This window comes from Lepus europaeus, chromosome X (assembly GCF_033115175.1).
Source record: "Lepus europaeus isolate LE1 chromosome X, mLepTim1.pri, whole genome shotgun sequence".
In the NCBI taxonomy this organism is placed as follows: domain Eukaryota; kingdom Metazoa; phylum Chordata; class Mammalia; order Lagomorpha; family Leporidae; genus Lepus; species Lepus europaeus.
This window is the reverse complement of record NC_084850.1, coordinates 1,270,133-1,285,823: the sequence shown is the minus strand read 5'-3', so window position 1 is coordinate 1,285,823 and position 15,691 is coordinate 1,270,133. Positions and strand designations below refer to the sequence as shown.

The 15,691-nt window shown below is 51.9% G+C and overlaps 1 protein-coding gene across 2 annotated transcripts in view; it reads left to right on the top strand.

Annotated features, from left to right (window-relative positions):
* The window catches only part of ZNF275 (zinc finger protein 275), a 16,903-nt gene extending 4,174 nt beyond the window's left edge, over positions 1 to 12,729 (top strand). For both annotated transcript variants that reach the window (XM_062184006.1, XM_062184004.1), the window contains exons 3-6: positions 4,993 to 5,084; positions 5,541 to 5,649; positions 6,270 to 6,371; positions 7,031 to 12,729. In XM_062184006.1, the coding sequence (XP_062039990.1) occupies positions 4,993 to 5,084; positions 5,541 to 5,649; positions 6,270 to 6,371; positions 7,031 to 8,193 (1,466 nt within the window). In that variant the 3' untranslated portion in view covers positions 8,194 to 12,729. The remainder of the gene's footprint in view (positions 1 to 4,992; positions 5,085 to 5,540; positions 5,650 to 6,269; positions 6,372 to 7,030) is intronic.
* The last annotated feature ends 2,962 nt before the right edge of the window (positions 12,730 to 15,691 follow it).

Here is a 15,691-nt window from a genome sequence, read left to right as displayed (position 1 = left end):
AAGTGTGATGGGCTTGGGGAGTGAGGATGTTTTGAAGAGGTGACGTTTGACTTGAGGCCTAAATTCTTAGAAGGCGTTGCCTGTGATAAGCCACAGGTATGGTATTCTTGGCAGGTACACAGGCCGCAAGGGCCACCGCCTTGGCCTGTCTAGAACTGAATGAAAGCCATTGTTTCTGGCTGGAGAGACAAAGAGGTGAGGCACAGAATGTACAATTGGGCCAAGGCCTTGCCGGTGGGGGTTGTGAAGGTCTTAGGTCACTGGCCAGAGGACAGCTGAGAAGAGGCCTGTCACAGGTGACCTTCTCAGAGGGCGAATACACAGTGTGCCTCTCTCTGTTCCCCTGGGCAGCCAGACATCAACGCCAACCGGAAGTGAACTGTGTACGTGATTCTTGAGCAGGTCGCTTTGTATTGGACGTGAGAGTCAAAGTAGGCACCAGATGTATTCTTCGGGCCCAGTAACAGTGGAATTGACCCACATGCAGGCAACCTGTTAAAGATGGGATAAGGGCTTGGGTAGACTTTTTGACCAAATGATGCCCTCAGCCCACAGCTATCTACAGTGTAGAGACTCTGGGGGAGGAGTCCAGGAAGCAGCAACACCTTGGTCCTGCCTCTGTGCTTTCTGCCCATTAGCCTTAGGTGACTGCCCAGAGAGTCCCACCAGCCCTTCCCCCCTCACTCCCCCCCCTCCCGTGCTTGCTCTGGCTGAGCGGGCATCCTAGGAAGTGCTGGTGCTCTGACCCAACCTCAAGGGCCACACCCTTTATCTCCTTGGCCTCAGCCTGTCCTCTTGCACACTGACCATCTTTATTAACCAGTCTTCCAAAATCTGTTTAAATTGTTGTTCTTCGCTGGTAGCATCATTTGGCTTGGTTACTAAAATTTGCGTGTTACAGGAACAGAAAGCAGGACCTTCTAGACCTTGACCATCCCCCAGCGTGGTCCCACGTTGTGCACAGGGTGCTTATTCTAGCCACAAGGCATGCTCAATTTTCTCCTTTTTTCTCTTAAAAAGCAAATATGTACTTAGCCATCATCTCCCCTTCCCTTGCCCACTTTGGGCTTTCAGTCAAGAGTCATTAGGGCTGCCAATATCTCCCATGAAGGACATACAGGATTCCCCATTTTTTTAATCTGCAGTGCAGCATCCTGCATTGGCTGCAAGCTGACTGGCGTTTTTACCCGCTCTGAGTTCTGGCCCTCTGCAGGAGTGGCTTTTGAGCTCGGAGCCAAACTTCATCATTCTCTCCCACCATCACCACCTTTGTCTTGTACTAGAATTACTTCTACTCTTCCTGTGGGTTATAGTCTATTTTCCATACCTTTACTTTTAACCTGTATGTTTATATTTAAAGTTTCTCATACATAGCACGACATATAGTTGAGCATTTAAAAAAATACAGTCTGATAATCCTTGCCTTTGGGTTACATGTGTCAGTTAGATATCTGTGTGGTTGGGTTTCAGTTTGCCCATTTTATTAGTTATTTCTGTTTGTTCCATCTGTTCCTTTTACCTTTTTTGCTTTACCTTTCTTTTGGATTATATTTACTATTACATTTGGCTTATTAGTCTGTATCTCAGTCTTTTAAAAAAATATATAATACATTCCTTAAAGGTGTATTTTATTATTTATTTAGAAGGTAGAGAGTGGTGGAGGGAAAGATCTTCCATCTGCTGGTTCACTCCCAAAAATGGCCAGAACAGCTGGGGGCTGGGCCAGGCCAAAGCCAGAAGCCAGGAACTCCATCAAGGTTTCCTATGTGGGTGGCAGGAACCCACATAACTTGAACCATCTTCCGTTGCTTTCCCCGGTACATTAGCAGGGCTCTGAATTGGAAGCAGAGAAGCCAGGATTTGAAACGGCACTCGGATACGGGATGCTGGAAGTCGCGGCGGCGGCTTAACCCACTGTGTCACCACGCTGGCCCCTGTATCTGCGTCTTGAAGGGATTGCGGAAACATGTAATCATGTCTCACTTTCACATGTGTTTTAAACTCCACTCTATCTTGTTATTTCTGCTTCTTTTTTTAAATATTTAAAAACGAGGAAGGCAAAAGTTTTCTATTTTCCCTCATATTTATATATTCCCCATGCCTTTGTGCACATCCAGGTTCCCCTATGGCATCATCTTCCTTCCACCTGAAAAACCTGCTTTAGTCGTTCTTATAGTACAGAGCTGCTAGTGACAAATTCTCTCAACTTTTGTCTTAAAAGTTTTTACTTTGCCTTCATTTTTGAAGGATATTTTCTCTAAATATGGAATTCTAGGTTGATCTGTTTTTCTTTTTAAAAATGCCATTTAGGAGCCAGTGCTGTGGTATAGCAGATGAAGCTGCCACCTGCAGCACTGGCATCCCATATGGGTGTTGGTTTTAGTCCTAGCTGCTCCACTTCTGATCCAGCTGTCTGCTATGGCCTGGGAAAGCAGTGGAGGATGACCCAAGTCCTTGGGCCCCTGTACCCACATGGGAGACCCAGAAGAAGCTCCTGGCTCCTGGCTTTGGATCAGCCCAGCTCTGGCCATTGTGGCCATTTGGGGAGTGAACCACTGGGTGGAAGCGCTCTCAGTCTCTCTCTCTCTCTCTCTCTCTCTCTCTCTCTCTCTCTCTCTCTCTCTTTAACCCACTCTTGCTGCCTTTCAAATAAATAAATATTGTAAAATATTGTAAAAGTCATTTATTGCTTTCTGATAAAAAATCAGTAGCTGTTCTGATTTTTGTTCCTCTCCATGCAGCATCTTTTCTTGGCTAGTCTGAGGCTTTTTTTCTTTATCACTAGTTTTCAGCAACCAGACTGTGACATCTTTTTAAGTCTTACTAGGAGGTGGTTTAGCTTCTTGGATCTTCGAGTTTACAGCTCTGCTCAATTTTGGAAATTTGTCCAGCTATTATTTCTTAGCCACATTTTTGATACTTCTAACCCTTCTCACATTCTCAGGTTTGAGTTACGTGGATGTCGGACCACTTCCTATTATCTACAGGTCACTGACGTACTGTTTGCTTTGTAAAGCTGTTTTTCTCTCTGGAGTAAGGTGTGGCCTCTCTGGGTTCTGAGTGTCCCAGGTTATCACAGAGGACCTTGAACATCTGTCTACTTTTTGTGTATCCTAGAAATTGTTTACCTTGCAGCTATCTGCCCATTTTATTTTTTTAAAGATCTTTTTTAAAAAAAATTATTTATTTACTTGAAAGTCAGTGTTTACACAGAGAGAGGAGAGGCAGAAAGAGAGAGAGAGATCTTCCATCCACTGGTCTACTCCCCAGATGGCCACAAAAGCCAGAGCTGCACTGATCCAAAGCCAAGAGCTTCTTCCAGGTCTCCTACACAGGTTCAGGGGCCCAAGCACTTGGGCCATCTTCCAATGCTTTCCCAGGCCATAGCAGAGAGCTGGATCAGAAGAGGAGTAGGCGGGACTAGAACCGGGACAGTGCCTGTATAGGATGCCGGCACTGCAGGCTGCTGCTTTACCCGCTGTGCCACAGCACCAGTCCCTAAAGATCTTTTTATTCAAGTACTTTAAAAATATAGTGACAAGAGACAGAGGACAAAAGCAAGAGAGAGAGAGAGAGAGAGAGAGAGAGAGAGAGAGAGAGAGAGATTGATTTTCTCTCCACTGAGTCACTCCCCAAATGTCTACAATGGCCGGAGCTGTGCCAGGCTGTAACTAGGAGCTTGTAACTCCATCTGGGTCTTCCACATGAGTGCAGGATTAGGATCCCAAGCACTTGGGCCATCTTCCGCTGCTTTCCCAAGTGCATTAGCAGGGAGCTGAATTGAAAACAAAACAACTGGAACTCAAACTGGCGCTCCAAAAGAAGATGCCAGCATTGCAGATGGCAGCTTGACCCAGTGTGCCCCAGTGCCAGCCCCTCCTGTTCATTCTTCCTCAGACTTTTGGGGTTTCCACTGGTACGTGCAGCGCTTAGTACTTGGGAAACACTCAAGCAGACTCATACTGAAGCTCCTTTTTTCTGCATAGCATCACCCTGAATGCTGGTCTGCATCTCCTCAACTTGATGAAGCCACTGAGCTCCATTTGGTTCCTCCCTCCCTATGGGCTCTATCTGGAAATTGCCTCCAGGGTGATGATAAGGCTCACCCCATTTATTCGTATTCTCTCCAGGATGATTATCTTTTGCTTTCTGCTGTCCAGTGTCTGAGAACTATTGTCTCACTTATATTTTCTCCAGTTTTCCACTTGTTTATGACAGGATATTAAGTCTGTTTCTTCCCATCCCTTTTAACATAACATCTTTAATTTTATATAAAAGACATTCTGGAGTGTCTGGGTTTTTGTGCAAAATGTTTAGTGCAAAAATGCTTTCTTTTCATTCAATTATGACTTGAATTGAATTGAGTTGCCATCAGAACAGGAGCTGTGTGAAGTGGGAGGCCCATGAGGCATAGATGTCTGTGGTAGGATCTGAAATTATTTTGCACATCTGACAATTTGGAAGGAAAAGGTAACTTGTACATATCGTTCATACCTTTTCTTTAGTACCTTGGCATTGGAGAGCTTTTCTTTGGAGCTTGTTTTTCCAGCTGTTCTGTTCAGCTTTTCATCTTGTTGGATATGTAAGAGAAGTGTCTGGCGTTCACCTGCTGAATTCTTCAGTGGGTGTGGCCTTCGAGGGCCTCACTGCTGGTGAAGAAACCCCTGGCTCTTGCTCTTCGCTGCCTCTCCTTCCTTCCAGTGGCCTGACCTAGTGTGCAAGGATTGTGCTCAGCCTGTCTCTGAGCACTGCTCTCTGGGCCGTCGGCTCTGCCAGTGTCTGTCTTCTCCGGGCTGGGCCTGGGCTACCAACCATTTGCCTTGTCTTGGCTCCTCAGGCCACTCATCTATATTAAGTCCCTGCCAGCCCACTTTTGCATACTCTGGCTTGTCACTCGCTCAGGAAAATCAGGGAAAAGGAAATGAGCAGTCACATCCCAGGGGCCCCAGACGCAGAGCTGTTGTCACTCACGGCTTTTTTCGCTTTCCTTAGCGCCACCTGCTCCCCAAGGTCTTGCCCTCCCCCAGGATGGAGCCCCAGGAAACCAGGTCCTGGCAGTCCCTCTTGAGATGCCGGAGGCCCAGGTGAGCTGTGCTTCCCTTTGCCTTGCTTGGGATTCTGTCACTGCTCCCTGAGTCTGGCCCCGGCTTGTGCCTCCTGCCCCAACATGACACTCAGCAGCCCATGAACCCCAGCTGCTGAGCCTGCCTGCCCACCCAGAGGCCACCAGGGAACAGGTGTCCACTGGCCTTGGGACTCCCATCCTACAAGTGCGGAGCTAGGTGTCTGGCCGGGGAAGTGAATGAACTGTGGCCCCTTGAGGCGATGTGGGCACCCAGGGCCCTGGCCCAGGGCTCCCAGCACTTGGTCAGGCTCTCTTTGCAGGACTTCTTGGAGCTGTGATTGGACCTCCACCTTAGCAACACACTCCCACTGCTGGCCCTCACCTCTGTCCTTGGCCTTCCTAGCACCACCACCCCCCACCCCCGCCTCATTTTGCTCCTGATGCAAAGACTGATTATCCCTGGGACTTCTTTCAGGGTTTGGTGACAGTTGATGAAGTGGCGTGGTACCTCACAAAAAGAGAGTTGTTGAGGCTTGACCCTGAGCAGAGGACACTGGCATATTACAGGAACGTGGCCTCCGTGGGTAAGGATGCCCCATCTCTTCCCCAGATTGGCCAACCGTTAGGGGTTGGGTGGGGGCACATGGTCACCCATATACAAGCTCACCTAACCCCTGGGCTCTGGGGAAATAGAGATGCCACACCCGGCGTCTCAAAATGGCAGGAACCTCCCCGACTCTTCACAGCATGAAAAGGAGCCCTGCGGTCTTGTAGCAAAGAAACAAAGGGAAAGCTGCCACTATCATATAGAACATGAGCTACACAAATTGCATGGCTGTTTGATTTGGGCTCACTGTGGACGTGATCCAACCCTTGATGACCTCTCAGGGGTCTGCATGCATGAGGTCTTGGGGATGTTTTTGGAGGAGATCATGGTGGGGAGACATTTGGGAGTTGTGGTGCAGAGGGTATTGTCAAGGAACAGGCAGAGCGTGGCCCCTTCCTTGGGTCACCTCCTGGCACGCCACTGGGACCTTTCCCAGGTGGACCCACAGCCTGCCTTCCTGCAGCTCCCAGAAGAAGCCCGTCCTTAGGCATTTGAGGTGTGTGAGTGATTGCTCAAAGGCCCCGGTCAGTGCAGTTCCTCCCCCATTCTGATGCATCTCCAGCTGCCCCCATAACCCTTACCATTTCCAACCAACAGGAGGTCCTGTTTTGAATCCTGCCTTGGTCCCTCAGCTGGCGCAAGGGCAAGTGCTGTTGGTGTCAGACCCATCTCTCAACACAGATCGTGCTACACACTCTGGTGAGTGAAAAATAAACCTGAAGGGGCTGGCACTGTGGCGGAGCAGTTAAACTGCCGCCTGCAATGCTGGAATCCATATGGGCACTGGTTCAGCTCCTGGCTGCTCCACTTCTGATCCAGCTCTCTGCTATGGCCTGGGAAAGCAGTGGAAGACAGCGCAAGTCCTTGGGCCCCTGCCACCCCATGGGAGACCCAGATGGGAATCCAAGCTCCTGGCTTCCACCTGTCTTAGTCCCGGCCATCGTGACCATTTGGGGAATGAACCAGCAGATAGAGGATCTCTGTTGCTCTGTCTCTCCCTCCCTCTCTGTCACTCTATCTACCTTTTCAAAAAATACATCTTTACTAAGGAAAAAGGAAGCTGAAGACATGTGAGGACATTGCAGGAACCCCCAGCCTAGCTTGTGGGAGTTAAGGGTTGGGTTGAGGGGATCAGGTGAGCTCTTGGGTGGGATGGGCCAGGGTTGGGAGCCTGCCTGGGCCTTTGAGGAGGAGGCGTGGGCGCTGGCCCACAGCAGAAGGGGAGGTCCCCTGGGGCATGCTATGGCTCCAGCTTGTGTGACCATCAAGCCCCCTCTGTGGTCCTTGCTCCTGGTGGCCTGTGGGAAGGGGGAGGAGCCTTCCCCTAGCACTGCAGCCGCTTGTGCTTGTCGTTTCAGGCCACAGCTTCGAGACCTGGCACTGCAGGATGGGTGAGGAAGCCCAGCCCCAACCCCAGGAAATGGCGTCCACCAGCTCCCCAAGGGCCAGTGACCCCAGCGCTGAGGTCAAAGCCAACGGGGACTCAGAGGGGAGGGGCGGGAGCCCTCAGGATGTGCCCATAGAACATCATTTTGCGTGTAAGGAGTGCGGGGACACATTTCGGCTCAAAGTGCTGCTCGTTCAGCATCAGCGAGTTCACAGCGAGGCGAAGGGCTGGGAGTGTGGCGATTGCGGGCAGGTCTTCCGGGGGGTGTCCGAGTTTAATGAGCACAGGAAGAGCCACGTGGCTGCAGAGCCCCGGCCCGGCCCCAGCTGGGCCCTGGAGGATGCGGTGGCCAAGAGGGAGCAGCTGGAGAAGGAGGCCAAGCCGTTCGAGTGCGAAGAGTGCGGGAAACGGTTTAAGAAGAACGCGGGCCTGAGCCAGCACCTGCGGGTGCACAGCCGCGAGAAGCCGTTCGACTGCGAGGAGTGCGGGCGCTCCTTCAAGGCCGACGCGCACCTCTTCCGCCATCAGAAACTCCACACCGCCGACAAGCCGTTCGCCTGCCGGGCGTGCAGCCGTGATTTCCTGGACCGCCAGGAGCTCCTCAAGCACCAGCGGGCGCACACGGGCCACCTGCCCTTCGACTGCGACGACTGCGGCAAGTCCTTCCGCGGCGTCAGCGGCCTGGCCGAGCACCAGCGCATCCACAGCGGCGCCAAGCCCTACGGCTGCCCGCACTGCGGCAAGCTCTTCCGCCGCAGCTCCGAGCTCACCAAGCACCGGCGCATCCACACGGGCGAGAAGCCGTACGCGTGCAGCCAATGCGGCAAGGCCTTTCGCCAGAGCTCCAGCCTGCTGGAGCACGCGCGCATCCACAGCGGCGAGCGTCCATACGCGTGCGGCGAGTGCGGCAAGGCCTTCCGCGGGCCCTCCGACCTCATCAAGCACCGGCGCATCCACAGCGGACTGAAGCCCTACGAGTGCGACAAGTGCGGCAAGGCCTTCCGTAGGAGCTCCGGCCTCAGCCGCCACCGGCGCATCCACAGCGGTGCGCGGCGCTGCGAGTGCAGCGAGTGCGGCCGTGTGTTCAAGAGGCGCTCGGCGCTGCAGAAGCACCAGCCGAGCCACCGTGAGTAGGCAGCCAGGGGGCCCCCGGGGCGCCGGGGCCCGGTCAAAGGAGATGAAGGTTCATTGCGCTTCTGTATTTTGCCGTCTGAAAGGGTGAAACCTATCTATACTGCCACCAGCAATTTCTACGTATACACGTTGCCCATTGTGCCCATCGAGAATAGCTTTTCCCATTGTGAGTTCCAGTGGCGAGGTTCGCTGACAGCAAGCACCAGCAAAGTGTGCAAACCGAGACTTGAGAGAGCAGACACCTGCACACGCATGCTGTAGGGAGGGGACAAACCCAGCTGTGCCGCCAAGGTTTCAGGCCTACTTGAATTTTTAAATTTGTAGGGATGTAAATAACGATGCTCAAATGTATTCTAATACTTAATTTATTAATTTAGCTCTACGCACATGCACATTATAAATCGCATATTATATAGAATAATATATTAATTGAGAAAAGACTCCCTTTTGGCCCCCGCTCCATTTCTAGCTCGTCCCGTGTATTTGGACCTCACCGTCTTTGCCCACATGGCAACGGGAAGTTTCCAAATGGATCCATACAACTGCAGCTGAGCTCGTGTGATAGCACTGGGACCACCACTGCAGGGAGCTCGCCTGAGAGGTTTCCTGCCAAGCCATTCGAACAAATTCACAGGACCTTCAGGTGATCCTTCCGTCTCATTCCATCTGTCCTGTAATTGTACCACATAGCCACTTAAGGTGGTGCTTCTCCAAATGACCTAAAAAAAAAGCCTCTGGTTTGTTTTTTAAGCATCTGAAACTGGGAATTGTGAGGCCACACTCCTAGTACAAATTACTGAATGGACGTCTTTTGCATCCTTGTCTGAACCAATTCAATCCGGAGACTCCCATACATATCCAGTGCAATCAGCGATGGCAGTTGTTCCAGGCTCACGGGTCTTGTCCTCAAGCAGCTTATTTTGTTCAAAACGAAGTAGTTGAGAGTACCCCCCTGATCAGAGGGACATCTCAAGGACTCAACTGCAAGGTGACATGGACCTTTGGGAGTAAAGAACCTTGCCTCATGCAAGGCCCAGATGGTACTTCTCCAGCCCCTCCGTCTCCAGCTCCGTCAAATGGGGGTGATCACCGTGCCTACCTCCTAAGGGTATCATGACTGCCATCGTGCCTGCAGGCATGGGGCACACACTCGGCGAAGGTCATGTGCAGTCATCGCCAGAGTTAGCTGCCGTCATCCCGCGGCTCATCAGTACCAGAACCGGGGACAGACCCTAACCTCCTGACTACTAGTTTGCATCTTTTTTCTCACGTGATGACGTCAACACTATGTCCATTTTCTTGCATGCCAAACGTGCGTTCATCTCCTTTGACTAGTTATCAAGTTATCTTTGGATATATTGACTTTATATAGCAGTTCTTTCTATATCACTTCTGATGCTCTCTTTTCTAGTTTTATTACTTTTGCTCTTTGAAGCAGTTTTATTATATTATTGTTGTGCAAGATTTTGATTTTTACATATCCAAGCATTCATTTTTTTTCCCATTAACTTGTAACTTTCGTTGTTTCAATGATATGGTAACATTTTCTTGTAGAATTTTAATTACAACTGAAAAACCTGAAACCCCTGCCCACCCAAAGGGCAGGCTGCACGGGAATGGGCCGGAGAAGCAGGCTCATTCCCGTCCATGGTGCAAACTCCATGGGTATCTGTGGGCAGCACTTGACTATCTAGCTTGGCCACGGAGGCACACGAGTGATACGTCCATCATGGACAGGCCAGAAGCCTCTGGGACTGGTCATGTGTACAGCCCCAGCAGCATGGCTTGACTTCCCTCGATCGATGGGAGGTCCAAACTTCATCTGGCAGTAGCCTGGCCATCCTTCAGCCTCCTGGGAACCTTGGCAGTGCCTGGTGTGGATCCAGTGACTAAGAAACAGATCCGCCCAAGAGATATCTCCTCGGACACAGGAAGACTCACGTGATTGGCATCACAGGGACTGTGTCCTCCCAGCGAGTGATTCTGCTGGCTTCTGTTTTGGGCAGCTAGGGTGAGATTTCACCCTGACGTCACTTCCTGCCGCTGCCCCTGTGAGGGGCAACAGAGCAGAAGCTTGGTGAGGCTGCAGGCCCCTCTGACAGCCAGCGTGTCGTGCTCGTAGAAGCTGGCCATTTCAGCCATGCCCAGGAGGTTTGGAGGGCAACACGGCTCCTCTGATAGCCTATGCAGTGTGGATATAGAAGCCAGCACCCTGTGGCTGGGCTCTCACTTCCGGCAGAGGCCACAGAAAGAAGCTGGCCAAGGCACCTGTGCCCAGGGGGTGGGCACTCAAGAGCCTGGAAAGGAAGTGTACAGCTCCAGCAGCAGAGCAGAGCTCTGCTCAGCAGGCAGAGTTTAAAAGGGCTTCCCAGGCCCCCATCCTGGGAAGAAAGGTCCGGGAGTGACCCCTGTGACCTTGAGCAGAAGGTCCTCTGGAATGGCCCCAGGCCAGCAGAGTGGCCCTTTGGGACGACTCCATCCTGACCCCCAGGCTGGAGAGAAGCCAACAGCACCTGTTACATAGCCATTCCTCTTGCTCTGTGGGCCTTAGTTCTTGCAGCAGTTATGAATCTGTGTCTGCAATCACCACTTTCTTCTCGAAGCACTTTTCTCTTTTCCAGGTGTTACCAGAGGTCTGGTACAGCTGTCATTGGGTAAGGAATGTTGCCTTCTGCCAGGGACAAGCCTGGCACCTTGACCTAGAGGTACTCCACCATTTCTCGCCCATTCACTCACCGTTGTTGGCTTTGATGAAGGATGCTGCCAAAGTCTAGACTAACATCAACCAGGAGTGCAGCAGAGTCATCACTGCTCCCAGCCAGGACGTGGCACCTTGGCATTCCTTCCGGCCCACCTTGCCTTCTTTCCTGTTTTTCATTCCATAGCTTTTTCTCAAACCAATCCTCTGGCAGAGTTAACACTAGAGATCACGTCCCTTCGGACAGCTTTGCCTGGTCTTTGCGGTGAAATCTGTGCTCTCTGCAAATGCGGTCAGTCTGTGACTCTACTATGTGTCTTGTTCCTTCACTGAGTTGCATTTTTCCCCTCTGGTAACGTGGGGGAGATTTCCTTGGATTCTCTAGCCGTGCTGCCATGTCAGATGCAAAATGTGACCAAGCTTTCTGTTGTGTGTGCTTGTCTATGCATTCGTGTATCTACCTCATTTCATTTTTCTTTCTAATCACACATATTCCTGTCGCAAGGGAAATAGTGGGCAGTTGGGTTAATTGAATGCTGGCCCTAGTTAGAAATGTGCCCTTTTCTTACTGGATTGCAGAGGAAAGCTTCCAAGACTTTTGTCAGAGTTTTGAATATTTGATGACGTTTTCAAAAGGAAGTAGTTGTTTCCCATGTTTGCTGCTTATTACAACTGATTAGTTGTGTCATCCCCACTCTTGCGTTTCTGGAATAATCCCACCCGATCACTGTGGGCATCTTTTCTTGTGTGGTAGTGCATTCTGTGTGCTTGATTTTGTGCTAGAAGTGGCAAGGCACCTGCCCTGCCCACAGCCCTGGGCTACTGTCCTGTTGTGTACCATGTGACTCACCAGCCCCCCTTCTAGGCCACATTCATTAAGCCAGAACCAAACAACAGATTGAAGGGCAGCGGCCAGTTGCCAGAGCTGGTTGGAGATGATGGATCAGGCCTTTAAGGCCTGTGAAATGCAAACAAGGAAACAGAAGTTTCTCATTGGTGCTGGAGGATAGAGGGCACCACAGGGTGTTTCGAGAAGTTGCCCCCATGTCACATTCTGGGATTTGGGGCTACTTGCCCTCACAAGTCCACACGTCTCCTCTGCACACTTCTTTGACCACTTGGCTGCTTTCTGAGAGGAATCATGTTGCTGGCTTCCCTCGCATTCCACCCAGCTGGCATTCCTGGCCCAAGTCCTTCCTGACTGTTGTGAGCACCTGTTTAAATGCAGTACTGTCTTCTCTTCCTAAGATGGGTGAAAATCTATGCCTCCTAATCTCAGTGAGTTTAATCAAGGAATTTCTGTCTGGGTGTTTTTCCTTTACTGAACCATGTTTAACCCACAGAACAAAGCGAGTTGAATCCCAACCCACCCTGCTGTCTATTTCAGAAGTGTTTCATGGTTTCCAATCAATCCTTCAGGTTACAGAGTCGGTAATGTCTCTATTTCTAGTCTCCTTACCTCGTGTAGCTCTCATTGCGGCAGTTTGAGTGTTTACTTTTGAAATCACAATGGTCTCCTTATAAACTTGGTCTGCAGTGTCACCTGCATTATCTCTGAGAACAGTAGCTGTGTCCAGCCCGTTTGTATTTCAGTTGTTGTATCTCTTTTCTTACTCCTCCTTCAACTCCTTCCCTCGTCTCTTCTGTGGCACTCACTGTAATCCAGCCTTGCACTAGAGCTGTGTGTGGACTTGGCTTTTCCTCCCCCCCCTTTCTCCAGCTCTCCCCACCCACTGGATTGTGAGCTCTTAGAAGACAGGGGTGGCCCTTCATGTCTGATCCCTACCAAATCTAGCACAGTGCCTTGCATCAAGTAGATTTCAATAAATATATGTTAAATGGCATTGATCTTCCTTGAATTATTTTGTTTATCAGTTCTTCCATTTCTCCACGCCATAGAGTTCTGCACTTGTCCCTGTGCTCAGAGAATCGTCCCTTCCTGGGGTCCAGCTGCTGTCTTGGTTATCCCAACATTTGCCAGGCACCTGGAGAGGTGAGGAGGTACCCTCTTGGAGGGCACCAGGTTTTCACAAACTTGCAGCTGGCCATTGGGAGAGGGGGCCTTCCTATCTGGAAAGAGCTTTCCCCCACCTTGGCCAGGAGTCCCCTGAGTCTGAATTCCAGGGGACAGCAGAAGACAAGGCCAGACTCTGAGCTCCTCCAATAAGCACTGGGAATGGGGTGACAGATGGCTTCGGGGACTTGAGAATCAGCCCACATCTCCAGGCTGAGTGGAGATGGGAGCCAGAGGTGACTCCTCCTGTTGGCCAGTGGTTGGCCTTCAGAAAAGTTTGGGGTAGGAGCAGGCCCTGGTTTCTTGACCCTTCCAGACACAAACACCGCCCAACTGTGAAGTCAGCTGCCCACCTGTAGAAGGACAAGCGCAGAGTGGGCTCTAGGATGTGAATCCCAACAAAGGGCACAACACTCTGGAAAGGACCATGTCTTCCTGCCCCAACCCATTCTCCCTAGCTTCTGGTATGGGTCTAGGCAGGGCCCATGTCATCTTTCCTGCGGGGTCCCATCCAACCACCCCAAATGTACCACAGCAGGTGATGTGATACTGCTCGCCTGGGGGGGTCGCTTTTCCTACATGACAGCACAGCCATCTCCCAGTGCACCTGCCCCACCCAGTCCAGCCGTTTCTGCTTGCTTTTCTGGTTTCAGAAAGCATGTTACTGAGAATTCCACCTATTTTTCCTTAAAACGTGCAAGCTGTGTTCTGGCAAGCTTCAGTTGTGCTCAGATCAAAGCAACAGCTGCATGTTAGGACAGCTTATACTGAGCCAGAGGAGATAGGGACAGGCTGGACCTTCTCTCTGGGGGTCCTGTTGTCCTCTAGCAGGGGACTGATAATATTCCATCTGTGCTCTCCTAGCAACCCTGCCAACCTGAGCCCTGTAGCTTCTACAGCACCATCCTCTGTAAAACAAACAAGTCTTCGGTGGAACATTCAAAAATCCAAAATCATTGGGAAGATTGCCTGAGGGCTCCTAGAAGTCTTGTCTGCCTAAGAATTCATAGCCCCCAGATGTTATCTTAGGCCAGCATGTGCACCTCTGTCATCCTTCTGGGCCAGGTCCACATCACACCCCTCTCCCCTGCCCATGTCTAGCTCCAGGCCCACCTGGGAGGGACAGCGGACATACAGATAGGAATGGGGGCTTCTGCTCTGAAGCTCACTGGATTTTAGCTTGTCCTCCCCACCAGTCTCTCAAACCATTTTTCTGAACCCTCCAGAGCTGTGTTTTGCTCCAGCCTCACTAGTTTCTCCAACAGCCACAGAGCAACTTTCGTGTGCCAGCATGAGCTGGCACAGGTCAGCATCCGACTAGTCACCTGAAATGCATTTCCTTCGAAAGCATAATTTTAAAAAGTACCTAAATTTTCCAAGCAGTGTGGCTCCGAAACACCCTTGGCTCCCTCATCCTTTTTCTGAGCATTGTCCATTAACCCCTTGTGGTACACCTGCTATGTGCTGAACCCCAGGAATACCAAAGTCAGTGACAAGGGTCCTGCCCTCAGAGACAGGGCACCAGAGAGAGAGAGAGACATGGAGCCAAAGTGTGACCACACAGGGGACCTGCATGATGCAAGCTGTGCTGTGAGGGGCTGCACACCTAGTGGATGCATGCAGAACCCAGCACACAGCATCAGCAAATGAACCCTCTGCCCTGCACCCTGGGGTTCTCCAGCCCCTCCCATCCTTGCCCTGTCCCCACCTCCGTCAACTTCACTGGCCACCCCAGCACATGTCCCATTGTGCTACTGGAAATTTCGCTCATCATTCCCACACTCGTAAGGGCAGGCCCTGGCTCAGCAATGTCACCCTGGGGGACTGTACTCCTAGTTTTTTGTCCAGCCACGTCCTCAGATAAGCCAGCTTCCACAAAAGTACAAGTCTGCTCTTCCCTGTCTTCCTTCCAGTGGATTCCCAGGGTCCTGGAAGCTTCTGGCAATGCCCCTACCCCTTTATTGCACTGTTTTTGTGCCTCATGTCTATGGATGATGTCTCCACCTTGCACAGGGAACCTGGGCAGAGGGCTCATCTGTGCCCTGCCCCCAGTTGGCAGGGAACCTCTCCCTCTTCCCTGTACTATAAGACCCTGACTCCACTGCCTGGGAGTTGCCTGCACCCCCAGACGGGGAGCCCCCAGAGCAGGCTGGGGCCAACCCAGCCCAGGAGCCAGACCCACAGCAGGCCCCTTGGTGAAGTGTCCTTGGAGTGCACGAGAGGCCATGGGCTTCCCGCCCAGGGCCGAGTCCTCAGGACCCCACCAGGTACCTGGGGACGGGACAGGTGGGACAGCAGCCTCAGCTGGGCCTCTCCTTGCCCCCCCCCAAAGTGAGGCCCTGGAGATGATGGATCAGATCATCGGCTGGGTGCGGGAGGACCCATCGGGGCTGGGCCGGCCCCAGCTCCCAGGGTCCCCAGCGGCGGAGTCCATGGCAGTGCCCATGATGCTGCTCAACCTGGTCGAGCAGTTCGGGGAGGCCGATGAGGAGCTGGCGGGGAGATACGCCGAGCTGGGGGACTGGTGCGCCCGCAGGATTCTGCAGCACATCCAGGTGGGTGGGGCCAGGGGGCCTGGACGGGGACAGAGGGCTGATCCCCATGCACAGGGCTGCCTCCAGTGCCCGCACCTGCCCTACAGTCGAGGAGGCTCGGCCCCTAGGGAAGCTGGACCACCGGACAGCCCCAACAGAAGAGGGAGTCTTCCAGAGCTCCAGGTGAGTCCCGAGAGCAGGAAATCCCTGCCAGCTCCACCTCCCCCCAGGCAGAGATGGTCAGCCTTCTGG